At 40.9% G+C, this 26,547-nt stretch overlaps 1 protein-coding gene across 1 annotated transcript; it reads left to right on the forward strand.

The window, feature by feature from the left end:
• Positions 1-13,763: 13,763 nt before the first annotated feature.
• On the forward strand, positions 13,764-25,318 carry aadac (arylacetamide deacetylase). The gene is made up of 5 exons (XM_079272566.1): positions 13,764-14,151; positions 15,584-15,812; positions 16,365-16,434; positions 17,016-17,187; positions 21,443-25,318. Exons 1-5 carry the CDS (start codon positions 14,011-14,013, stop codon positions 22,067-22,069), a joined length of 1,239 nt encoding a protein of 412 aa, XP_079128692.1. The 5' UTR covers positions 13,764-14,010; the 3' UTR covers positions 22,070-25,318.
• The last annotated feature ends 1,229 nt before the right edge of the window (positions 25,319-26,547 follow it).

The raw sequence follows: 26,547 nt of genomic DNA on the forward strand, positions 1-26,547 counted from the left end.
CAGCTTCAGTATTTCTTCAGTTCGGTTCCTCGCACGAGTCTGTGTCTGAGGCGCAGAGGGTCGGGAGTCATTTCTGTGTGCGCGCCTGCAGTTGAGCGCACACGTTGGTCTCCTCCGCCCCCCTGCATTCTGCTCTCATGTACTCCTCGAGTAACTGCAACCATGAAATACTCAGGCAAGTGTTGATGATGGAAATACCACTCATCTGATTGGCAGTTAACACGTCATGAAAAACAAAACAAAGTCCTTCCTCGACTTAATTGCTGCAAGCTTATTAATTGCAATTATAAAATATAATATCTTCTTAGAAGAAGATAATGCACGCTTGATCTTTGCTCTCTATCATAGTAATACATCATTTAATTTGGACGTGGTATGAAAAGTGCCACAAGATTGTCTCCGCCACAAACTATTAATATTCTTTGTGTCAGGTGAAAGCACCGTTCAGTCACGATGGGCAGGGACATGTGTAACAGATTAGGTCAATAAGCGTTTTACTTTCCTCTTTCCCACAAAATGGGCCATTTTATTCCCTTGTTTATATCTGTGTGTTTAGTTTATGAAAAAAACTGTTTCTTTGTCTTTTTTTCAAAATCCAATCCTTTTGACATGGCTTGCAGAATTCCAAGAGTCCCCGTGAGTCCCTGAATCCACATATCTGGAGGCGAAGACTTTTCCTTTGCATGCTGCTGTTAGTGGTAAAGTAACCGTCTCAGATATGTTAGAGGGCAAGTCTGTCTCTTTCTGACTTTTACATCCGAAACCTTTAAGTCAGTTTGTAGAAATAATGATACATTCTAAGCCGATCTCCACTGATCTCCAGTTTAAATTCTGCATGTCCTCCAATGTGGGTGACTCACTGTGACTGTTGCCATCAACATATCTGAGTCATTCACTTGTAAACAGTATTCATGAAAAAGCTGAAGCTGTCGGTAAATCATACAATGTGTGTTTTAGCCTCCAAATACGACATTCATTCTCTCAAAGCTGCTGGTTCACCACATCCTGCGTCCACACCATTAAACATCAACAAACATACACACACTTTGGACACTATGCATGCATCCCCACACACACACACACACACACAGACACTACTGATAAAAACATGTGTCAGTAGACTAATAATTTGCATAGACTGGGGTTTACAGGGATCCCTTGATCAGTTATTTAGGGTCACAGGCTTGTTCACTTGAACATCTGGACAACACACCACCACATGTGGACAACAACACCTCCTCTCTTCTCTTTGTCACTGATGCCTGAATCAGATGTCGTGTCGTGTTTTTCACCCAGAAACCAAGAAGTACAATTGGTTAGCTCGAGCTGTTGTTACTCTTACTAGTGAAGAGTACTGCAACAGTTACCGGGGGTAAGACATTCTCGTAAACGTGTTGCTCTTGATTTACCAACAGTGACGAGAGAAGACTATTAATCCTATGTTGACAGAGACTTTTTGACAACCACACACGATTCAGTTACCAACTTTCATGAACGTCGGTTTTAGGGATTTTCAATTCTGTCTTGATCCAAGTCCTCATTGAAAGAAGAGTTAAACCTCTTCTTAGAGATGTCAAATAGACAGAGACAAGAGGCTCAGAGGGTCAAGGAGACGGTGGGATGAGCATGTTTGCAGCAAGTTGTGTGTGCGTGTTTGCATGTGCATATGTGGCCTGTACAAAACAATTTGCTTGTTTGTGATTCTGCAGATCACAAAGTTGAATCAGAGCCGTTGTTTTTCATGCCGAGGAAACAGTTTCCCTTCGTCTTTAATTTACTCCAGATGATGGACTACTATAAGGGCAGCTGTATTATTCCTCAAGCTACAATGCTTAAAAGTTTCTGGAGGTAAAATTGCGATTCCTGTTGGTTTTGAAATGTCTTTGATTCTGCAGCTTGCTGTTTGATAGTGGGAAATGATGAACTGATAGTTCTCTCTTCTTCTCTACTCTCAGTGTTGTCTAAAAGGGCGTGTCGAGGAACAGGTCGGCTGTTAAAAGTCACAGCTAGCTGGTAGGCTCTGAGGAATCTGTAGACACATACACCATTGGCCTCAGCTCCTCACACTCGGTTAAGACCGGGGGCCCACCTCTGTGGGAGGCGAATGACAGGAATAGTGTGGTTTGGAAAATAATATCGCCTTACATGAGACCCTCTTTCAACATCCTTGACATGTTTTTCCTCACGTGTGGAATTCCCTCTTAAAAATTCAGCAGACCTCTGTTTCTTTGCGTCACGTGTGTTAATATTTCTGATTCGGCACATATATACGTATTTGTGATCGACAGAAACTCATTTCCCTCTATGTAAACTCATGGTTGAAGTTTAATTTAAACTACTTTTGTCGCTGTCAAAAAGTAACTAAGCAACTAAGTATCTAAACTGACACGGAAGTTTAAACATCCAATCATCAGTTTTAGGTCAGCAGCATGTTTCACAGAGTGGTACACAAACAGAGAAAACATCTTTCACAGTTTGGATAGGGACGCAAGCATCAAAGTTACTTTGTATATACAGTACATGAAGGGAGTTAGAAGATTTGTTTGTAAGCCCACATTTAGGTAGTTTTTTTTTCTTTGCTATGAAAGTTGTTCTACGAAAGCTGCAGGAGAAAATGCCAGCAACAAGCAGCAATTTGGTTTGTTAACTGTTCAGTAAACAATTCCAGGCCTGGGCTGGAAGCGGTCCCTCCGCCAAAATTCAAGTTTATTTGCCTGTTTTGCACACTATGCATGATACAATAGCAAGGTAACTATTTCATTTGATGATGTAATATCTGATTTGGTCAAGTAACATGCAGAAATCACCACTAGCATGAAAACATGTGATTGTTGTTTGTGCTTGTAGCCACGTGTCAAATCGGTAAAATGGGTATGAAGTCCGAAACTAATGCAATGGCACACGATGACACTGCATTAACAAAAAAAGGACTGCATGTGTTTATGTTTGGAATATAATCAGATATATTTTGTCTTTGTTTTTATCAGTAGTGTGTGTGTGTGTGTGTGTGTGTGTGTGTGTGTGTGTGTGTGTGTGTGTGTGTGTGTGTGTGTGTTGTGTGAGTTTTAGAGCAATCTAGTAATCTAGTAATCACAGTGATGGTGAAAAATAGTTTTGGCTACACACAGGATGCTTACGATAGTAAACAAATGCTGGAGATGCTGTGCAGGCTGCTCGATGAGTTTATGATGGATCTTTGTTTTCCAGCTCTGAGATCAGCAGAGTATTCTCATGTTAATGATGTGTGTTTGAGGGCCAGTGCATATTATCGTCTTCAAGACCAAGACAAAACAAAAGCATCTGGTTGGATTTTGGCCATAAGACTATACAAAAGAACAGAGCTTACCAAAGACACAACAGAAAGAACAGCATCAGTCATTTATTCCCTACACGGCCTTGGCAACACTCAGTTTGGCTCTGGCTTCAGTTATCAGCGTCTTTAGCTTTCTGTTCTTCAGAATTAAACAGGGTTTTGCTGCTCAGTGTTGGGGGAATTAACTTACTTGTTCCCTCAGAAGAGTTCTCTGCTGAACTGTGCTGAACTTTGTCATGTTTCTAATGTCCCTCACCCAACCCTTCCTTAATCTGGCACTGAGTCTGCAGCGTAGACCGGCAGCAGCAGTCAGTGGACTAATTACAGTTTGCACGTATGTGTGTGTATTTATCAGTCAGGACAGATAATAATCCAGCACGCTGTCGTAAGCAACACAGAAAGTTGGAAACAATACTTTTACCCCGGTATTCATTGCTAAACTATCATTTTTCTCTTCCACTTCCACTTAAAGTCTGCTTGTAAACCTACAAGGTGTAAGACTTATGATTGTTATTCCTACTCGTAAGCCTGAGAAACATAGTCGGTGTATTATAATGTAACTGGTGTAAGTGCCCAACATTGTTGGTTGAGAGATGAACATTTCTTTAATGGGGTTGTACGTTTGATTGGAGATATGCTATTCATTCTCATTACCATCAGTCTGTTCATATTTCGGCACTATTGCACAACTCTACGGAGTGCATACATGTTGTCAGCTCACTGGCTAAACCAGAACGACTCCGAGAACAAGAGCTCTCTGAGGAAGCACTGAGTCTGACATTTGAACTGTGACATCACGATGACAAAATATTTCATGGTTCTTGAGTGCAATGAAAAACGTGTGCAACTCTGATATATTGGTTACTGGCATTGAATGCTGCACTGTGGTTTCACACAGACTGACCTCAGCTCTGCAGCAGGTCCATCCTGAAGTCTGATCGGTCCCAGGTTGTCTAATACAGACAATGTGATCTTTGTGTATGAAAATACAAAGAGAGGACAGGAAAACCAGACAGAGTGAGAAGAGGTTTTTGCTAAACCAAATAATTCAGGGATGTTAACTCCATTATTAAATGGCACATTGTAGTTGGACATTCAAATTCGTCTTCTTCTGTCAATGCCAAGAAGGTGTTAGATCTGTCACACATTATCAGTCAGGTTGTGAGACATCTGCTAAATGTGTTCTGTGTAATCTGATGAAGAGAAACAATAAATAATCTGTGTTGTGTTGTGTGTACTGTGTGTTCACAAATAGCCTGTAACTCCTCATAAAGACAGGGGGAGGTTATAACTTCTGCGCACAATATGGCTGAGCATATGAAGTCACTTAAGCCCTCAGCGCCAATGCACCCACTGCTTTGTGTGTGTATTTTCGGTGCATGCATGCTGATCTGTGTACATCTTCTTTAGATCTCGTGCGTAAATAATGCACCGGTTTAACATGCTCAACCTGCTCTCTTTGCGGTCCACACGCAACAAAACACGGCAGGACACGATGACGGAGTGCGAGGCTCACACTCTCCCACGTAGTAACCATTTGTTCTTTCCCCCTCTTTTTCCCCTGTCTTTTTTCATGCATCCCTTCTTTACTGCCGCCTGGAACTTGTGAGTCAGTTTCTGATTATTTTTACTGCAGGGAGAAGAAGACAGAACAGCAACTCTTTCATACTTTCCATTCACCTGCTTTACTTTATCTTTGATTCTGACCATTGCATGTACAAACATGCCAGGAAAACACAGTGTCATTCTAGAGAGTTGTAAACTCATTTGTTTACTGTTTTGTTTATCCCTCTGATTGCAGTGATCGGGTTAACACAGTAACATTGTTCAACAGTGTCATAATTCTGCCAAGACAACCACAACACACACTCTGAAAAGACATGCAGTGTCACAAGTTGCAAATCTACTGATAGAAATATCACTGAAATGTCAAATTTGGCTGTAAATTGACGTTCTCAGAGCAAGTGAGCCTGTTTTTAAACAGTGTTTAGTCGAACAATTTAGCATCATCTCGAAGCAAGACCGGCTGAACAATAAATTGCACGAACATCAATAAAAGAAACCTGCATTCAAAAAGATCATTTGATGAAGATATTGCCCAGTGCAAATACCCTGCATGGCTTGTGATCTGGCTGGTGGAGCAGGACAAGGCGGTGCACATTTTCTGCCTCTTTTTGTTCGGGCTGAGTGATGCTGACGTACAGAAGCACTGCGCCCATGCTTCTGTGCTTCTGTACGTCAGAATCAGCTTCCTGTCATGTTTAGTGATTCCAGAGGTTGCAGCCATAGGTTCACGAAGAAAACATGACAACATGTGTTTCTGATCTGGGTGACCCAGGGCCGTGAAAATAAAAGAGTCCCCTGCTGCCTTTCTTCATACCAATTTATTTCCATGCCGAGTGGTCCTTTGGGCCCTAATGGCCCCAGTAAAAACAGTGCATTCCATTAGAGCCATTAGAGGATATCAAGGTCCTGCTGGAAGTCCTGCATGTCCTGCTCTCTGTTTATCACCATTCTCTTTCATCTGCACATACATACAAATCACCACATTGAACACACGTGTAGTTCATTTGTTGAAGGAGAATGACATTAATGAAAACCGTCTCTCCCTTGGATGCATGAAATAAAGAACATGATTGTGTCAGAATTTCATAGACATGAATAAGAATTTAATGAAGCTATAGTAGTAAAAGTAGATCATTAAAAGAGTGCAACAGGAGTTAAAAAAATAGTTTCACAAAAAATGCGATAATCATTTCATTGCTAATGGAAGAACAAGAAAGATGTGGACTTCCTGACCAACATAAATTGTAGGCTTGAATGACAGAAGATATGCGACTGATCTTTCTTGTTGCACTAAACAGTGAATGGTTTCCAGGAAATCGAATCCACCTCTGCAGTCTTCCAGTTTCTCTCTGTCCTCAGAGCAGGCCAAGATGTCTGTCACAGCAACAGACCTGAGTGCTTTACAAGTCTTTTTCTATCATCCGTAACATCGAAATTTAAAAGTCACAGAAGTCCAAAAGGAGGAAGAGATGAGTCAGCCTGATATTCTCTATGACCTTATTTCTCTCTGCTCATATTGTTCAACTCAGGTAGTGATACAAAAAACAGCAATGAACAGCAAAGGCAAGCTTTCACGTCTCCACCCTCACGTGAGGGAGGCAAAGACAAAACTTCCCCTTCTTTGATGATTCGTTTGGGGGGCATTTCAGATGAGGGAAACTGACATATTGTACTGCACTTAACCTCGTACAAGACATAGGTAGGAGATTAAAGAGCAGACACAAAACAAGAAAAGAAAACCAAGCAAGTCTGAGAGCAGCCAGCAACCATTCGTCTCATCAGAGCAGCCTCAGTGGTGTCTGTAAAACCTGCTTGGCTGTTGTATCATGTTTTGGCTTAAAATATTGGAGATCATTAACCTCCAAGATTACAACAATTTAAGAAATGCAGTACATACTGTTGGTATCTATTCATATGCTTTTTGTTCAGGTTCATAAAGTTGAGAGCGATAGCAACCCTGAACTAAACTTTCCTCATTTTGCCTGGATGGCAATTCGTTGTTAGAACCTGGTGAGTAAAGAAGAGAGATGATGAAAGGATTGAAAGCATGTTATGTGTCCCGTTATTCTTTCCATGTACCGTGCGCAGAGGAAGGATGGCAACTTGTCTAAAGGGAGTGATTATCTAAATCACTGTGATTCAACTCCTCTGTTATGGCTCGCATGTCGACTCAAACAAGCCCAATTGGCCGCCCTAGTGCAGTGCTATACCACATTGTGTACTGGACACCATGGACCTATCAAATTACATTATTTGTGGATTTTGTTTTTTGACAGTAAACAGTACACAACACTCTGCTTACAATTTGGTCCATTCTGGGAAATGTTTTATTGAACGAATGAAAAATAACATAATTATCAAGCTAAAAGTGACGACGCCATCAATAGCCACAGTTGTGTTACACATGTAGGTGTGTCTGATTCAATTCGTCTCAGCTCTCCAGCATCATGACTCTGGTTTTTCCATCTGCCCAACTCAGACAGAGAACCAGACTGCGGAAGTCTATACTGAGTAGTAGGCAATGTTTAAAGTGAACATTTAAAGGTGAAAGAGAAGTGTCAGGGGGCAAATGTATGTTATATATGTATAGTCATTAATGGTTAATGATTCATTTTTATTTGTGTATTGTATGTATGTGTGTGATTACTCATTTTAAATCTCTGCACAATTTCCCAACCATCTGACCACTACTGCTCATAGTACATCTGTGTGTGTGTGGACGTGTAAACCACAGTGTTTGGGGGTGATTTACACACCTTTGACCTTTCACCTCTAGGTGTCAGCAAAGCAACACACCTCGGCTCACACCGAAGCAACTTCAGGGACCTTTTAGGTCATTGTAACAGAGGGAAGCTACAGACCAGGAAGTCTGGATGTGTGTAAAAAATACAAAACTATCAAACCACTGCTCTGTCTGTAGGTTAACTCATGTAGAAGCTCCCAAAATTTCTATTTTTGAAAATCATGACATTACATTGGCTGAGTTAGCTATTCTCTGTTTTGGTATAAATGCTTGAGTCTCATTGAGCCGAACATTTGATATAGAGTGTATGTTTTGGGGAATTAGATACTGGAGACATAATTGTCAGGTAGATAGAGATTTTATGACATGATTTCTCTTTTTTCATTATTCTAAGCTTATGATCGATCCCCCGCCGGAGAATTTTGAAAAATGAATTATCATCGAGCTGAAGCATGGTTAATGTTGAATACCAACATTTGAAGACGCAGGGTTTTGACCTGACAACTGCAATATGTGTGTAAAGTAGATGTATTGAGATCTTGTAGCAGTTGATTTAGGTCATAGCGCCATCTGCTGGAATGTAAAGTTCAACAGCTACACGTACCAAAACTGTTTTATGAGATTGAAGTCTCCTTTTCAATGTTTGTATACATTTTTGTGAAACAAAACACATGCACACAAACAATATTGGGCCATACAAGAGTCAGAAAATTATAAAGAAAATGATAAGATAGTATTTTATTTTGAGTTATTGTGGATTTTTGTACTTTTTTTTTGACTGTTTATTACTTATTTATATTACTTGTTGCTCTTGTTTTTTACTCTGTATCTTGTGTGCGCTGTCCACTTCGCTGCTGTGATCCTGTAAATTCCCCCACTGCGGGACCATTAAAGGATTATCTTATCTTATCCTGCCGGCATTTGAGCACTCATGATGATAGCCTCAATCAATGGACTCCTGGACTCTGGAATTGCGTTGTTCTTTTTTCTTTCGTTCATGCAAGCGGAGGCAGAGGGCTGATAGTGACAGAGGGTCGATTCATTTCTAAACATTAAAACAATGAACATACACATTTCTGACACAGAATAGAGTTAAAATATAACATATTGAGGTACAATTAGTGGTGGAATGGAATTTAATACGTTTACTCAAGTATTGTACAGTTTTGAGGTATTTGTGCTTGAGTATTTCCATTGAATGCTACTTATACCTCCACAACATTTCAAAAGGAAATACTGCTCTTTACTCCCCTACATTTATTTGACACTTATAGTTCCTTTCTTTTGCCATAAAAAGATAAACATATGATATGCTTATGTGATGTAATGCAGTACTACACTACTCACCCAGTATAAGGTGTCTAAAACTGGTTCATGAACTACAACAGTAAAATGCTCTTACATGTGTTCATTAGTGATGAAATATAATATTTCATAATAATATAACAAGGAGGAATTCTTACTTTTGATACTTTGGGCTTTTTGCTGATAATATGTATTTATTTGCTGAAGAAACATTTCTACTGCGTACTTTTGCCACTCCACTTCCATCCTGGGTCAAACTATTTAAAGGATATGACAAAGTAACGTGATTAAGTCTCACGGTGTAGTTTCAGAACAAAAGCTAAATGTAAAAACTGTTTCAGAGCTGAGGAGCTAAAACTTACTTTTTTAACCAAATCTCTGGAGTGGCCAAAAGTGGAAACACTTGTCTTGGTTGTCAGTATCTTGTTGCCTGAATTTCAATTGAAAGTAATTTCATATCTCTGAATGCAAATGAAGAGGGCAGTGTGCGTGAGTCTTGTTGCACAATTGCAGCATTTTATGACATTTTATGGAGGTGAACAAAGATTTACGTGGGATAAAGGCACAATAACACATAATTATCCATAAAGCTCTCGCCATTACTAAAAGACAAATGGCGCTGTCGCCAGTAGCTTTGTCGACGTTGTTGGTCGGTCCACCACTTCCAGACTGAATTAAGGCTTCTGACTTTGGTGATCCGCTGACTTTTCCTCTAGTGCCAGCATGAGGTTGAAATATATGGTTTTGAGTTAAATGTCTCTGCAACTATTGGGTAAATCATCATGTAATTTGGTTCAAATATCCACCGCCAACATGTTGGAATGCCGACGTCAGCTTTTACTTAAAGCACTGCTAATTACAGCCTCACAGAGCAGCAGCCTCTCGTTTGAATATGTCTAAAATGATGTCAACATCACCAAACCATTGAATGGTTACGAAAGTTTTTAACGTTTAAATGTGAATGAGTTGTCTTGTCAATGTTCAACCAAATCCGAATGGTTTCTGGCATCCTTGTGTCTGGTAATAACATAGAACAAATTCTAGTGGAATGAGGGGCCAACATTCCTTATGACTAAAGTATTGCATCGGCAACGACCGATAAAGAGCTTATCCACTGAGTTTTCTTACATCCAGTCCCATGATCATGACGCACAGTGTGGAAATAATAAACCGAAACATCTTTACTGCTGCTTTGGTTACTAGTCACGAGAAGATCTGGTGAAGAAACGTGATGAAAACTAAAGTTTGCATGTGCACAGTACAGAAAGTACAAGGCTGGTCTAGGATCTTCCAGACAATATTGTCCCTGAATGGCTTCAAAGGGAGTTTCAAGTCAAAGGGAGAGAGGGAAACGGCAAGCTGTATCTGAGCCACACGTTTAAATGCAGTTTAATTTGGCATTGAAGCTACAACATTTGACTCTCCCTCTCTCTAATGTGAAACAGCAATAACTTGGATCCTCTCTGCCTTGACAGAATGTGCAGTCCATAACTCTCTCTTATTAACTTAGATCCTGCACCTAAAAGATTGATTGCTGATTTAATATTGCATTTATCTTTTTTGGCTATCGATCGCCCATCTTTGACTTGTGTTCATACAGTAATGAAACTATATGTAGCATGATGCTCCTGGGAAAAACAAGTTTCTGTCATTCACACCAATACATCTCAGAGTCTTTATGCTGGGGCTGACACCACACTGACATAATATAATACAATACAACATAATGCAATGTCATTGTTTGCCGTGGTGGAGCTTAGTCTCCAACAAAGAAACACTTCAGTATGGTCAGTATAGTTACTGATTGAGAAAAAAACAGTTTAGTGGTAATTTGCTGAATTGCGTAATCACTGTATGTGAGCTCCTGCAATTATAAACCCTCTTAACAATCATATTACCTCTAGACTTGGTACAAATTGTGATTTCCATGACTGACGATGCCAGCTGTTTCAAGCTCTAACCATTCTTTCATCTGGTTATACATCAATGAGCAATTGTCTTGACGACTTCAATCATTATTTATCTCAATATGATATATTAATATCTCAGTTAGTTTAGTTGTCAATTGTTTACTCTGTGGCACAAATGAGTGGCCATACTAACGCACACAAAGTTACCATGACAGAAGAACTAAACTATTGAAAAAACAAGCACAGGCATGGGAGCAGTGAGTAAGTTGAGATGCACCATTGCACGGTATTTTGGTTGGACAAGTGACAAGAAGATGGACCAACAACACAAGGCCACCTGCCAGGCTCATAATTACAAATGGACAGGTTGTGGCCCTGTTTCTTGCCTGCAGCATGAAATGAAAGCCGGTTGGTTTTCCCAGTTCAGCCACACAGGACTGGTGTAAACAGATACACGAATAGATCACTCATGACATGGAAAAGAAACATTTTCCATTTCATCTCCCTATTGTCGTTAGGATAAATAATCTATGCTTGCTGCTCGTTGGGGATGACAAGGTAAAATCTGAAATGCAACATACTGACTCTATACATACTTGTCATCCATTCCATTGGCTGTCTGGAAAAATAAGATGTAGACTGAGGTTTTGATTCTTTTTGGGATTTATATTCCTAGAAATTGTATGATTCTATTGAGATGATATATCTTTTTTGTTTGCCATTGCTGCATTTACTTATTTGAAAGAAATAACTTCTAATAACGTCTTTGGAGAGTCAGAAGCGAGGGTCAAAGGACAGAGGGCGCAGCTGTGCAGATGGTAAAGCCCCTTGAAGCTGATTTGTCATATTGCCAAAATAAATAAAATGTATTTATTTACTCAAGTTTCATATCAGTTGGTGGAAGTTAGCTCAAACCTGTTTCTTGATTATTGTATCAAAAAATGTTTCTTCTACTCATCTCAGCCTGGAATCAAAGGCCTTCAAACGCCTCTTGTCACGCAGCCAATCTACTTTGCCTCAGCAAAGTTCTCTGAATTCAAAGGATTGCACTCATACGCATCACTGGCAGTGCAGGTCTGGCTTAAGATCCTTAATTATAATAATTTCTGGTGCCTCCCTAGATGTGTTGAACTCAAGAATGTTCACGCACAAAGGATTTCACTGTGGCCAAGCACTCCCACTGTGACACATTCACACAGTACTTAAACTCTGTGTTTGAATTTTCAGATATTTTTACATCTGCTTGAGCTACCCCCACACGCAGCTGGGTGCTAGCACTGCACAGCATGGCTCTACCTCGATGAAGACACCATCTTCCCTCTGACACCCGTGCTCCCCACTGAGAGGACGCAAGTAGTGAAGCGAGCTCCATGAAAGATTTACCAACCAACTGAGGTGGTCTCCCTTAGAAGCTGAGTGGAGTCCGGTGGTTGGAGGCGAAAAGGAGGGATGGAATTCCAATGGGAATCCCGGAGTGTCTGAAGTGTCATTTTGTATTCAGAGAAGATATTTAGTATTCTACTGCTCAGCAGTGGTCTGTCCCTCAGAGGCATTCACCGAGCCTCCGTCACACCCTGGATCCTGCAGATTGCATTAGAGTTTGATAGCTGATGGGAGGAGACACTTGCCTGCCCAAACACCAGCCAATTACAAACTCCAGCTGGACAGAGAGACAGTTGGAAATAACACAGAGGTTAACACAAAGTCACATGGACGCATGTGGTTTCGGTTTCTGAGAAAGTTCCCTGCTGACAAATGTGCACTGTTGAACAAACTCACTTTTGAACTGGAGAAAGTAGCACGAACAGAACCCTTGCCATGACCAAGGCTTTTGATCTCTGCATTATTTCTTCATCTAAAAACACGAGTGCCTGTTTACTTTTGAGACTTTAACACCCCTGCCTCAAGAGAATTAACTTATAATTGTTCTTTATTCGATTTGACAGTAAACTCTGAGGGAATGTTTCGTGGTGTGCGTCAGAGTTAATCTCTGCGAATACATTGATGCCATCGATGAAAGCACTCCATGTGTATAGCCTACAGTTGTTCTAACAAGCTTATATTTTTAGTAAGCTGGTATGGATGTGGTCTAAGCCACCCATGTGAGAATAAATTCTACAAATAATACTAGACTTGCTTGGACCTGTCTCCCGGTTTCCCACACAAATGTTGTGTCGTGATGAATGTTGTACTTCTTGCATGAAGATATGTGTCGCAAAAAAAATGAGAATGAAATCCTGTAGGCTACTTAGAGGGAAAAAAACTCCCCTGAACTTACAACTTCTTTGTCAAACTCCTGCAGCCTTAAATCAGTTCCTCCTGCAGGGTCCTTTCAAAAAGTGAGTTCATGAGAGTCATATTGCTTTGACAGATCAGTCCTTCCAGGAAACGATACATCTCATCTGGCTCTGTCACCGATAATAGAATTAGCTTAGGCTGCCTTGCAACCATAGCTGTTTAGCTGTCTGCACCACAGCCACTGCTTTCTCCTGCGTGATAGGGTTCTCTCGTTAAGGAGACTTGGATTCAGCCACAGCCTATAGTACACAGTTTATATCCGAGAACCACAGGCGGATCAGCACAAGACGATCTCGTGGAGCGCACAGCTGACACTCTTGCGTCATCTGCATTAATGTGGAGTCATCCCTTTAAGAAAATCACCGTTTAAATAAATAATAAAATTAATTTAACATCGGGATGTGAAGCAAAGTTTGGATTCATAAGCAACTGTTGCTTTGCAAACTGTGACAATTAAGTTGCATCTTGGTCGTTTTAAAGTTTCGCAGCGCGTCGCGTGTGAGCTGCAGGCTACCTAAATGGTAATTGGAGGCACCTGAGGAATTTGCGGTGCAAGGTGGGATGGTTCTGCCTCGTGCGTACACCGGGGGCGCGCTCCTGTCTCCATATCACTGACACTTAATTTAATTCTCCAGCTCCACGAGACGGGCGTGCATTACGGAACGAGCACGAGCAGCGAAGAAAAGCCCCGAACATGCACGCCGATATCCATCAAATGACACAAAACACGTGCTGTCATATTTAGCTGGTCAAGATCCAAAATTAAATCCGAGCGTAATTAAGCTTTGTCGCGCACCGGAGTGACTAACACGCGCAGCTGACCGCCTGTTTGTGTTTGCACCCTGCAGTCAGTTGCTGGGGACGCACGTTGTAAAATGAGGTTTGGAAGCATCATTTTAATCGTCGCTCTCTGCTCTTTTACCGCTTATTATATTTATGAGCCCATTCCTGAGGAGATAGAGGAGAGATGGAAACTCATGCTGACCAACTCTTTCTTCAGAAGTCTCAGCCACCTGGTAAGGAAAAAAAAACCTGTATTCTTGCAGGCTATCTTTACATTATGTGCTGGTAGCCTTGTGATAATTACTTTGGACATAAATCCCCTTAGAATATATTGTACTGTGGGTGAATGCACCTTTTTTTCTTATTTCAAAAGCTAATTGTCTTGGTTTTGTGTGTTCTCTCTGTAAGCAAGGTGACAGGTTAAACGTTTATTGTATTTTGCTGATGTGGATATAAATGCTTATTACACCAGATTATGTCAGATGCTAATCCATGTGTTGTATAGTCCTGCACACCTGTTCTAATAATAGACCCTACTAAGTAAACGCCTCTGTTTATGACCGTTAGATGCCTGTGGTTTACTGTAGCCCATATGACTCTATACGCTTAGAATACGACATAATTAAGTAGTATTGCATGGGTGTAACACTACTGTAAACATGAGCAGTGGCTAAATTCCTATAATAAATCCATCATAAAAAAGTTTGGCCAAAGTACAGAATGTCCCCATGTAAACCCATTATAATCACAATGTTCTGATCCCACGGCCATACAAGCACAACATCATGCATGCTACTATCTACAGCCCTGGCTTCAAAATAGTGTGATTTTTACTATTTTCTAACAGAATGAGTCATTTTCTCTTGTTTGCCCTGTGGAGCAAATGCATATTTTCCTGATTTCCACAAGGGTTATTGCTGCTGTATTATGGAGCACTGCAGTGTTTGATGCAATGCATCAAAATCAATGTTGCTAATCATTTGCATAGCCCAGACTGTGAAAAGGCAGTTGGCAGTTACAGAAAGTAATCACAATTTTGCGTTGTCGTTGTTTTTCGTGAAACACAACAGTGGCATTGATCACAAACTGGCATTTAGAGGGTGAAACTTGTTTTATTTATATAAATACATCTTTTACATTTCAGGATTTCATGAGAACTTTATTATTTATTTTCACTACAAATGACCTGTGACAAAGCGAGAGAGAGAATGCTTCTCTCGCCTGATGTTTGTGCTTCACTGAATGTGGAGCTTGCAGTTGAGGACTCTTTGAGTGTGCTGTAACAGCAGAAGAGCATCAGCTGATTCGCCTCATGCCAGCCACTGACTAAGTGCCTCATCAGACGTAATGGAGTATGAGTCCTGCTTTTAAAACTCATTATGTAGTTTTGACTTTTCAAAACAAATAACTGCAGGGGGCTTTTGGCATTTTACCAAGCAACATTCACATGACTATAGTCTCCATCTATGGCCACATAGCTCAGCATCTTTACCTTTAATGCTTTGAATATTATGAGCTTTCGTCAAGGTGATTGTTTGCTTAGGATAAATTCCCTGCAAATAGCTTCACTCTAAGTATCAGACGTAACACGAATGGCTCGGGTTTGATGAACAATGATCAGTTCTGTAATGTGTCTGTCTCTATATCTCACGCTTCACTTTCCAGGCAGACCTCAGTGAATTACTGGGGCTGAAGGACTACATGGGGGTTATGTACTTCATCACTCTGGCTGAAAAGGTAGTGCCTGTGTCTGACGAACATGTCAAGGTGAAGGAGGAGACATTTGATGGCGTGGAGGTGGTGCTGTACCAGCCAAAGCGGAGAGACGGTGACGCTGAGCTCCGGAGAGCTGTCATATACCTGCACGGTGGAGGATGGTGTCTGGGTAGTTCCCGTAAGTTGATAGGCTGGCCTCTCTGCTCCTTCGTCACACATAATTATGACTGCAGGGATTGACAGATGGATGGATGGGTGAATGGGTAATACATATTCTTGTGTTCATCGCACAGTAATTCTATTTTATTGAGGACGTATTCTGAAGTTGATGTGACACATTACAGACTTACATAGACTCCCTGTGACAGCTACTATGATTGTAAATTATGAACAAACTACACAAGGCACAGAGCTTTCCAAGTTTCCTGAGGAAATAATACACCGTCTGCTGGAGCGGTGGGAACCTCAGAGGGTGGTTACCCTTGCTAATTCAGAAAGTAAATACACGAGTGTGCATGCCGTTCGACACATCTCATGCTGTTGTTGCAATCTGTTGAACGGCTGTAACAATTACAGTGACACGGATCTTGCCATGAAGCAGATTCATCACTGTTACTGCAACCTTCATGTAAGATGATGTGTGGTTTCAGGAATGAATGGATGTCAATGACTATGATGGTTTGTGTTGCTTTAAAATCTCTGTTCTGATAAATGGTATCTGTTTATGCAGGGATGAGTCCATATGATCTCCTGGCCAGGAAATTGGTCACCGAGCTGGATGCAGTGGTTCTGTCTGTAGAGTAAGTGTTTCATATTTTATGGCCAGTCATATGCAGCTACTGTAATATAGTGCACAAACTGCTGTTTCATTTCCATTAGTCATAGTTCATTCTGTTCCCCAAATTCTTTCTCTCAGTCGGTTGAATCGGTGTATTGGTATGTTGGGGTTTTGCCTTTTCTTCTTCATCCAAATTCCTGTCTGTAATTTGTTGATTGTTGGATGAGTGATTCCAGCATTTCACAATCCCAAAGTTAGCCATGCATCACATTTGCCTTTTAGATTTAAACACAAAACAACTCAGAACATACAGCTTTACGTAATCTACCTCATTTCATGAACGTAAATGCAGTTTGCAGTTGTTGCAACACTTGAATTGTTTTCAAATGAAAAACAAAATCTGTTCTGAATTATTTTGTATGGACTTGAAATGAGAAAGCAGATCTTGAAAACAACTGCTTGTGAATGTGGTAACAAACTGATCCCCTTAAAAATGTCTCAAAGTTTATTTTCCATGGCTCAAAATGTTGTCTGTGCACATGGCCTTCAAAGCTCATGTTTATGTATGCTTCTGCTTTAATCTGCACCTTTCTGCTTTTCCAGGTACAGACTTGCCCCTGCTCACCACTTCCCTGTCCCATACGAGGACGTATACCGTGTGGTCAAACACTTCCTCCAGAAGGGGGTGCTGGCCAAGTACTCTGTGGACCCAGGACGCATTGCTGTGTCTGGGGATAGTGCTGGAGGGAACCTGGCAGCTGCTGTCTCTCAGCAGGTACTGAATCTGTGTTTCTCTCGAGTGGCAGCTCTATATTGCTGGTTCACATGTGGAACCACAAAGAACTGTATGAAGAGGTGTCATGAGGCAATGTTAATGAGACAGTTTATCATAAATAGTATTGTATTACCCTGAAGAAAAGAACATGGGCTCTTTGCTGGGATGTGACCAGTAGTGACCAACTATTTCATAGCCTATCATGTATGTCTTTCTTTCAACTGTTCAGCAGGTAAGTACATTCATTTTAAGATGATTTATCTTTTTGAAAGTAGTACACTTTCAAAAGTATTTGTACTGTATGAATGCCACAACATTTACATTCAGGCAACTCTTAATCACATCAATTACTTTCGGGAAGTGGCCATTTTAAATTACAGTCGGAGAAAAAAAATAAAAACCTAGTAAAGAATTATCGGGATACAGATTCAGGAGGGCTGGGATTTCATCTCATACAATGGTGGCACATGAAGGAAAATGAACTGTACATGTTGTGGGCACCTGAGCAGATACAATGAATGTGCAAAGAATAAGTCAACAAACAAGGCGAGGAGTTTAGCTCTCTTAAGTTAATCTCTTTGAAATTTACTTTTGTCACAGTGATTTAGGTTGTTGTGAATTCTCTAAAACTATCCTCTAGCTTTAGTACAGTTTCACACAGTACAACTTGGATTATTACTGTGCTTTGTTGTATGCAAGTATAGTGACAATAAAGTTGAGCTGAAAGCAGTACTTGTATCGCAATGACTTTGCATTCATGCACACTGCATGTATGCACTAAGCCAGGATAAGCCAAATCAGCACCAGAGGAGTCGGCACTATAAAGACGGCGCTCTCCCAACTCTTACAATATATTTCTCTAACAGCTGTGACATTACCCTAAAGTGGCAGTAATGGCTTTAAAGGACTCTGCATGAGTTTTCTTCATGTGCCCACGTGTGATCATTATTGTGCCCTGTAACAGGAGCCTATTGCTGCTGGCAAGGAAGACCAATGACATCTATGGTCAGGTTGAAGTCCTCTGCTTCCTGTCCCTCAGCTACCACAGATAATTATATGGGCACGGGAGTGACATGGTTCAAGAGGCAAGGAACAGGGAGAAAGGTATCTCCTTGAACCTCAGAAATGTGAGAGCCATCCTATACCTATGCTGGTTGAACACCTGCACTGCCCATACCATTTTGCATGCATTAGAGGCTGATAAACCCCAAAAATTGGTCAAAGCTGTAAAATTGGTTGGTCACCATGTCTATGTTCATGTTCCCAAATACATTTCCCCTTTGTTTTACTTTTCAAGGACTGGCTTTAGAACACTAAAGGTACTCATGTATTCAATATGTGTGCATGCAACTCTAGAACTATTGCATCGCTGGGGAATGAGGGTCTAAAGCTGCACATTGGTGTGTGTATATGTATCTTTCATCCGTGTAAGAACTGGGGGTAAAGCATTTGCGTCCACTAGGAAGCAGTGTCACGTTTGGGAAACCAAAATGTAAAAAAACACGTAGACAAAATTATAAGGGAAAAAAACAATTTCACCGCAGTAACAGTGTAACCAAACCACTATATCGTGAAAGAATTTCAATGTATTACCGTATATGGATGGGACAGTGACAAGATCACTTGTGGCAGTACTATGGTGAAATGTACGCCCAAACTCTGAAAGAAAAAGATAAATTCCCAACAGGATGTCTGATCAAAAAGCTTCGTAAAGATGTTTGCGTGTATGTCCACAGAAGCATAATTCTAGTTTTATTCTACCTAGACAACCTCAATCTGATTGCTCATTCCGGGCGATGGGCATTGTTACATACAGTCCAGTTGACACAGCTTTAACGCTGTAGGGGGTTGGAATCAACTTAATTAAAGAAAACCATTTCAAACCAGCCAACAGGTGCACGATGTCCTATGGAGAACTTACGGTGTTGCACCATGGAGAGTAGCTTATCCCGTTTAGTGCTTCACTTTCTAGGCCTACAAGAGTCTGGAGCAGACATCATGTCCCTGGGCACCCGATCAGTAGACCTTTGACAACAGCATTGTATTCATGAGTCAGACATCTGGCTGGTAGATAGGGATCTGTTTGCTTCTAGGCAAAAGCCCAGTGCACTCACTGGTTCACACTGTTATTCGGGTGATCCCATGATGAGAAGTGGATATGCAGTTCACCCTGACGTCACCCATTGGTTTGTTGACTGCCGTTTTTGAAGCCTTGAGTTTGCCTTTTTAAATGAACATCAATCTGTATTGAAGAAGACTTGAAACTAACGATGGGCCTTGTTATATACAGTCCAGTTGACACAGCTTTAACGCTGTAGGGGGTTGGAATCAACTTACATTACATTACAGTCATTTAGCAGACGCTTTTATCCAAAGCGACCTACAATAAGTGTATTCAACATCGGTTTTCGAGAGAACTAGTCACCAGAAGTCATAAGTGCATCTCCTTTCTTCAAACAAGCATCTAAGAGCATAAACCAGAGCCAACGTACAGTGCAGAAACAAACGAATGCAATAAGTTCCACAAACTAATATGAATACAATAGATGCTAAGTAAGTGCTAAGTGGAAGGCTAAGGGTAGGCCTTCTTGAAGAGGTGAGTTTTCAGCCTGCGCCGAAAGATGGGCAGCGACTCCGCTGTCCTGACGTCAGTGGGGAGTTCATTCCACCACTGTGGGGCCAGGACAGAAAACAGCCGCGACGGGGTCGATCGGCCGTAGGGACCTCTGAGCGATGGGGCAACCAATCGCCCCGAGGCAGCAGAGCGAAGAGGTCGGGCGGGGGTGTAAGGCTTGACCATGGCCTGGAGATAGGAAGGAGCTGTTTCACTGCCCTGTAGGCTAGCACCAGAGTCTTAAACTGGATGCAAGCTCTTACAGGGAGCCAGTGTAGAGAACGGAGAAGACAAGTTATGTGGGAGAACTTGGGGTGATTGAACACCAGGCGAGCTGCAGGTTTCTGGACAAGCTCCAGAGGTCTGATGGCCGACGCCGGGGCTCCGGCAAGTAGTGAGTTGCAGTAGTCCAGGCGGGAGATGACAAGAGCCTGGATGAGCACCTGCGCCGTCTCATCAGTGAGGAAGGGGTGAATCCTCCTTATGTTGTCGAGCAGGAATCTGCAGGAGCGTGTAACCGATGCAATGTTTGCTGAGAACAATAGTTGGTCATCCAGGGTCACACCCAGGTTTCTCGCAGTCCGAGTTGGAGTCACGACGGTATTGTCAATGGTGATGGACATGTCTCGGTGTGGCAACCCTTCCCCGGGAGGAACAGTAGCTCGGTTTTGTCCAGGTTGAGCTTGAGGTGGTGTGTCGTCATCCACTTCGAGATGTCAGCCAAGCACGCAGCGATGCGTGCCTCCACTTGAGCGTCACCGGGGGTAAATGACAAGACCAGCTGGGTGTCATTGGAACTTATAGAAAAGCATTTCATACCAGCCAACAGTTTACAACTATTTACAATGTTTAGTGAGGTAATAATTCAAGTGAGGAGTAGGGGTCATTTTCTCATAGACTTCTATGCAACTTCGTATTTATTTTTGCAAACAAAGGAGTTGCACCCTAATGGCCATTTGAAATAATGCAAATTTAGGGCACTTTAGCCTTGGCTTCACTTTCTAGACCTGGAGGTTGCTGCCTGGCTTCACCCTCTTTGGACATCGCTGTCCCCTCACAAATTAGGCCTTTGTCATATTTCCCATAAAGACAGCTAGAGGAGATAGACGCAAAACTGCTTGTCGACACAGTGCTTACTTTCCTGCAGCTTCTGGTACAGCCGAGCATGATGCATTTGACTACTAGTGCATGGATAGATTAGATCCCATTTTAATGTGGTAGTGGAGGGGCAGTATTCCATAAAAACAGGTTCAATTACTCTCATATTAACACATTTAGTTTTATTGCAGCACATTCCTACTCATATTCTTTTGTTTTACTTTTTATTTAGCTTACAATGATTTTTTTGGCGTACAGTATGGACTGGTTGACCAAGTTATGTTTTAGAGGCCAGCTCCATTGGACCAATCCAGTTCTCGTACTACATCTGAGTCAAGAATTCTCAACTCTCAATTCTCAGTGAAGAGACATCTATACAGAACACTGTATAGATGTGACTATACAGTGAGTGTGACTAGTACATGTAATCAGATGATGCTGTTTTATTTCTCAAAACTTTTAGCACAAATTTAATTCGATTAAGAAATAATCAATATCATTTTCTTCATATAGATGCAAATGTTTCACCGTCTCTCTCCACAGTTACAAAAAGAGCCTGGGCAGCAGGTTCAGTTGAAGGCCCAAGCACTCATCTACCCCGTACTGCAGGCTCTGGATCTCAACACGCCTTCCTATCAGCAGAATCAGGACATGCCCATTCTGCCCCGCACCCTCATGGTGCGTTTCTGGAGTGAGTACTTCACCAGCGACAAGGCCCTTTTCAGAGCCATGATGGCCAACACTCACAACAACCCTAAGTCTTCCAGCCTGCTGAAGTTTGTCAACTGGAGCGCCTTTCTGCCAGAAACATATCATAGAAAATACAACTATAGTGCTCCTGCTGTAGTGCAAGGAGCCGGAGGAGATGGAGTTGGGATGGATGGACCATCTCAATCTTTTGCCGACCCAAGGGCATCACCCCTGCTGGTTCCAGACTCTGCTTTACGCTCTCTGCCCAAGGCCTACATCCTGACATGTGAGTATGATGTTCTCCGAGATGATGGGATCATGTATGTCACACGGCTCCGTTCTGCTGGTGTTGAGGTGACGCATCAACACTATGACACAGGATTTCATGGAGGGTTGATGTTCACTGTGTGGCCAACTGACTTCCTGATCGCACGTCGCATGACAAACAACTATATCAAATGGCTGGAGGAAAACTTGTAAAAAAACCTCTTGACTATCAATATTCATTCCAACTTTTCCACACAATGCACCAGTGTTTAATTAGGTGCATTTTTTCCCATCTGGTGTTAAAGTTGTCTTTTTCTTGGGTCATGCTACTTTTCTTTAAATATACTGAGAAATAATTAACATCTTCTGTTTTTCCACTCATGGACCACATTAGATACCCGTCGGAAGGATTTAGAAAAGAACAGTGCAGATTTGTTCACATAAGGTGGTGTGAGTAGAACACGAGACATATGACACCATTACTCAAGTATTGTACTTGATTGTAGTACAGTATTGTGTTCATTGTCCACCAAACACAACACTACCCAGAGAGATCAGCGGGGGGAAATTAAACTGTGGAATATCACAAAGGTTGTCATGTTGTGGATAGTTTTTTTTAGCTGGCTAACTGGCCTTTTGTGGTGCTGTTTATTCTTGTTTCCCATTACAAGACCTTCTACCTGATCTTATTTTACTATTGCATCAGTAACAACACTGTAAATTAGCAATGTGTGCCACAAGAGAAATTGGAGCTATCCCATTTGGGGTTTTAAAAATCCAGAGTAAGTCTTGGAAAAGGAGGAAAGGATTTTCACAAAAGCAAAAAATGATGAAGCCAAAGGTAACATTGAGTGCAGCTGACACTGAAACCTAAGATTGTTTAAATGCGTTTGCAAAAACCTTAACTCCTGATGGATTGGCAAGTGATGTGTTTAAATACAGAAACACTGTTTTCAAGAACAAGGCCTTAGTTGTGTCACCCATACACACAGGGAGGTGCTTGTTGCTATGATACAATATTTAGATTGAAGAGTGAATATTATCTTCATCAGCACATCTAATTACATCGAGTTTATTTCCATATACATGATTTTAAGTATTTTTGTAATGGCTGCACATCAGGGTGTAGCGTTGATGCTGGTAGAAGATTGTACAAATAATAATTAATTAATATCAAGATATGTAACAATAAGTAAAAACTAAATGATTTATAATCCCATACATTAGTCTAAAACAATGATGGTACTCAGCTTACGCCATAAGCCACCATTAGTTTAACTAATTTAACAGAAGATTCAATTTTGGACGCCCCCCAATTTTGGAAAGATTCAAAATGCTATATTAATCAAATAAATCTTAATTTCAGGGTTGCTACGGAGTTCTTAAGTATACGGAGACCCATTATTTCACCTACACATAAATCAAATTATCAAGTTCTTTATAAATTAAATATTTCTTGGACTGACTACATACTAAACTATTCAACAAATAAAATGAATAAACAATAAAATACACAAAGTGAAGGGGATGAACAAAGAATATGATGAACAGTACAATGAATAATGATGAACCACAACTAAATAAAAAGGATCATATGTGACCAGGTAGAATCAGTGACTCACATCATTGACTCTTGATTAAATCCGTCGTTCGACGTTTATACCTAGAATTTAGCTCAAAACATCTTATGCACCGTTGAGCAGTTCAGAATTTATGAAGCACCAGCGAAGATTGTAAAGCACCTTTTGTATTAGTTTTAATTTAATTTAGATCCTTAGTTCTAAGATACTTCTATCTAGGATTATTTTATTCTGTGACTTAAATGTATTTGGCCTAGGAACATCAAGATGATTTACATCTGGAAATGGTATTGTTTCACCTGACTGCTCTGATAGGCAGATGGGAGGGATGCAATGGCGGCTGTTCCTCTTTTGAAATCTGCATCTGGTTGGATGATTGTAATTTGTTGCGGTTTGAGTGCATCACAGGTCGGAGCTGCATGGCACATTAGACAGCACGGGGTTGCCAAAGTCGACAGGTCAGGAACACAATACCAGAGAAGAGGCGGAACCGGCAGAACCGCGAGGGAGAGATCTGACATGCAGGATTCAAAGATGTCAATAATATTTGTGGTATTTTAGAAACCAGGTGAAGGGAGGCACTTCTTTAGGTTCTTGCTTGTCAGGTCAGCTGGATGTCCTCTCAGCCTGTGGAGATGTTCCTGCTAGCAGAGGGCCTTCGAGCCTGCGGATGGACAAAACTGGAAACAGCCTTGCATTTAGTCAATTTGACCTTCTACATCAGGGGTATTTAATTCAAATTGAAAAAGGTCCAGCAAAGATGCAAACCTCATAATGTCCGAATTGCATTCTGTAGCCTACCCTTACATCGATTAAATAATTCAACAATCATTTCTAGTAGGTTGGCTTGATCGGCTCAATCGAGTGATGCTATTGCCACATTAATTGGATTCGCTGCGCCTGCGGTTGGGGAAAAAACAACGCTGTCTGTGAAGATTATTGTTTATATACCAGTTATTGTGACAGGTAGAACTGTCATTGTGTTCGGTTTCTTTTTTTAAAATTCTATTTAGTGATCCCCGTTCTTCAAATTAAAAACAAATAAGCTACTATAGCTATATTGGTTGTGATTTAACGACAATAAACCGACAAAAAGGGACTCCGAAATAACTACGTAATGATGCCGATTTGTAAAAAGTCTGAATTCATGTTGAGTTAGTTCTCTCCGCAAGGTTTACACACGCACACACACATGTATACACATAGTTTGGTCCGGTCTCTGTTGATATGAGGTGTCGTAGAGCTCTGGGTGAACACAGACGGCTATAGTATTTATTTCCTGATTCAACAACGGCAGGATGTCAGTGATGACAGGAGAAACATCTCTACGCTGATAGGCTATCGCGCCGCAGCGTCACGCCATTTTTTCGCTGAAGTTGAAAAATTTCAACTCGCGCGTTTGGTGCGTTTTGGTGTTTGGTGTGAACACATAAGACCAAGTGCCAGTTTTATGATGAATTGTGTAACATTTAGCTTGAAACCATTCACTTGTCTCTCCTTCATATTCTCCTTTCTGCCTGTGGCTGACATCAACCTGTGACTTCTAAGCACATGGGATGGCTGTTGAAATGATAACGGGGAGGCAAAGGTTACCAAAAAACAATCCTTTGAATGAATGTTATTTAATTGCTCACTGTTCTTTAAGCTTTACTGTCAGATATATCGTGTTTTTCTTCCAGTTTCTCATTTTTACAAAGATAATACAGTATCACATAAAGTATGTAACTTGTTAACTAAGTAAGTTATAACTTAAGTTATCAGAGGAACAGAATGCACTGCTACATTCTCAACTGTAAATATGGATTTTTGGTTTGAATTTCATCTTGATGAATTTGATTTGCATCATTTTCAATTTCAATGTTATCTGTCAATAAATTGACTTGACCTCTAACTACTGCTTGTTTGTGTGTGTGTGCAATCACATGTAGTATAAAGAGAGCAAGACATGCTGTACAAGAATAGAGGAAAAAGAGAAACAGAAATGTCTTGTCATCCGACATGACGTTGACAGATACTACACATCGTGATAGTAAAGAGGATGATAGACTGACTCAGATACACCAAATCCACTTGGCACAACTGAGGTAAAGCAGTCCATCTTGCATCAGTTGGGTATTCATAGCTGAGGGGGAGTGTACAGTTGATCTGCATAAATCCACAAATCTACCACTAAACACACCTACCCACGTTCTACCCAAGAGGTTGGAAAAAACATGTTTTTTTTTGTTCTCATGATAGCAAAGAGGATGATGCATGAGTGCGAAAAAAAGAAAAATAATTATGTGCAAAAGGATGATTCAAATAGGTCAACCTCATTCGTCAGGACACCTTAAACAAAACTCCACGCCTCTGAGGGATAGAGTGGAATGCTTATGCGCTACACCATGCTGGTCATATTCTTCTGTCTGCTGGTCTTGTGTGCAGATGTGCGTACATGAGGGCTAATAACAGTAACGTGAAATGGATTATGGCAGATGATTCTTTGAATCTGTTAATAATGCATAGTGGTTTTGCTTTGATTATATCGACATACAGTGTAGAAGGTGCACAAATACTCTGTTCACACAGGAATGTGAAGGTAAGCAGCTCATACTGCTCATGCAAATACGCACATTATGTAACAAGATTTTCTCTCGAGTTTAGTGCAACACTGTTCTACACTGAGACTTGAAAATAAATCACGTCATTTTCAAAAGGTCAAACACTGAAAGATTCGAAGCCACAGCCAGTCAAGGTTGATTTATTTCCTTTATTAATGTTGAGTCTCCGACAAATAACTTTTTTGTTCGCATGCATTTTATCACCACAACATCATCACTGCTTAGAGTAAGTGCCTTCTTTAATAAACCACAAGTTTAAAATACAGAAACAAACCTAAAAACCTGTATAAGGATCAAGTGCCCTGTAATGCCCGAACTGGTTCAACACTGAATTACCTTCCCAAAATGTAATATAGAGCTTTAGGTTTTGTAATTCTCCTCAGATGAACTTCATCTGCTGCTTTTTCAACAGCAGATGAAGTTCTTCATACATTGCTTTTTCAAATGGAGAGAATAAAATAAAAACAAACACTGAGCATTTCATTCCTCTGATTTCTATTGCAATTTGTAT

The sequence above is a fragment of the Melanostigma gelatinosum genome, assembly GCF_949748355.1.
Source record: "Melanostigma gelatinosum genome assembly, chromosome: 7".
In the NCBI taxonomy this organism is placed as follows: Eukaryota; Metazoa; Chordata; class Actinopteri; order Perciformes; family Zoarcidae; genus Melanostigma; species Melanostigma gelatinosum.

Excerpts from the sequence above, each read along its gene's own strand:
- aadac (XM_079272566.1), top strand. The coding sequence starts at position 14,011 with ATGAGGTTTGGAAGCATCATTTTAATCGTCGCTCTCTGCTCTTTTACC. Across the intron at positions 16,435-17,015 it reads GCAGTGGTTCTGTCTGTAGA|GTACAGACTTGCCCCTGCTC; the intron begins GTAAGTGTTTCA and ends CTGCTTTTCCAG. Across the intron at positions 17,188-21,442 it reads CAGCTGCTGTCTCTCAGCAG|TTACAAAAAGAGCCTGGGCA; the intron begins GTACTGAATCTG and ends CTCTCTCCACAG.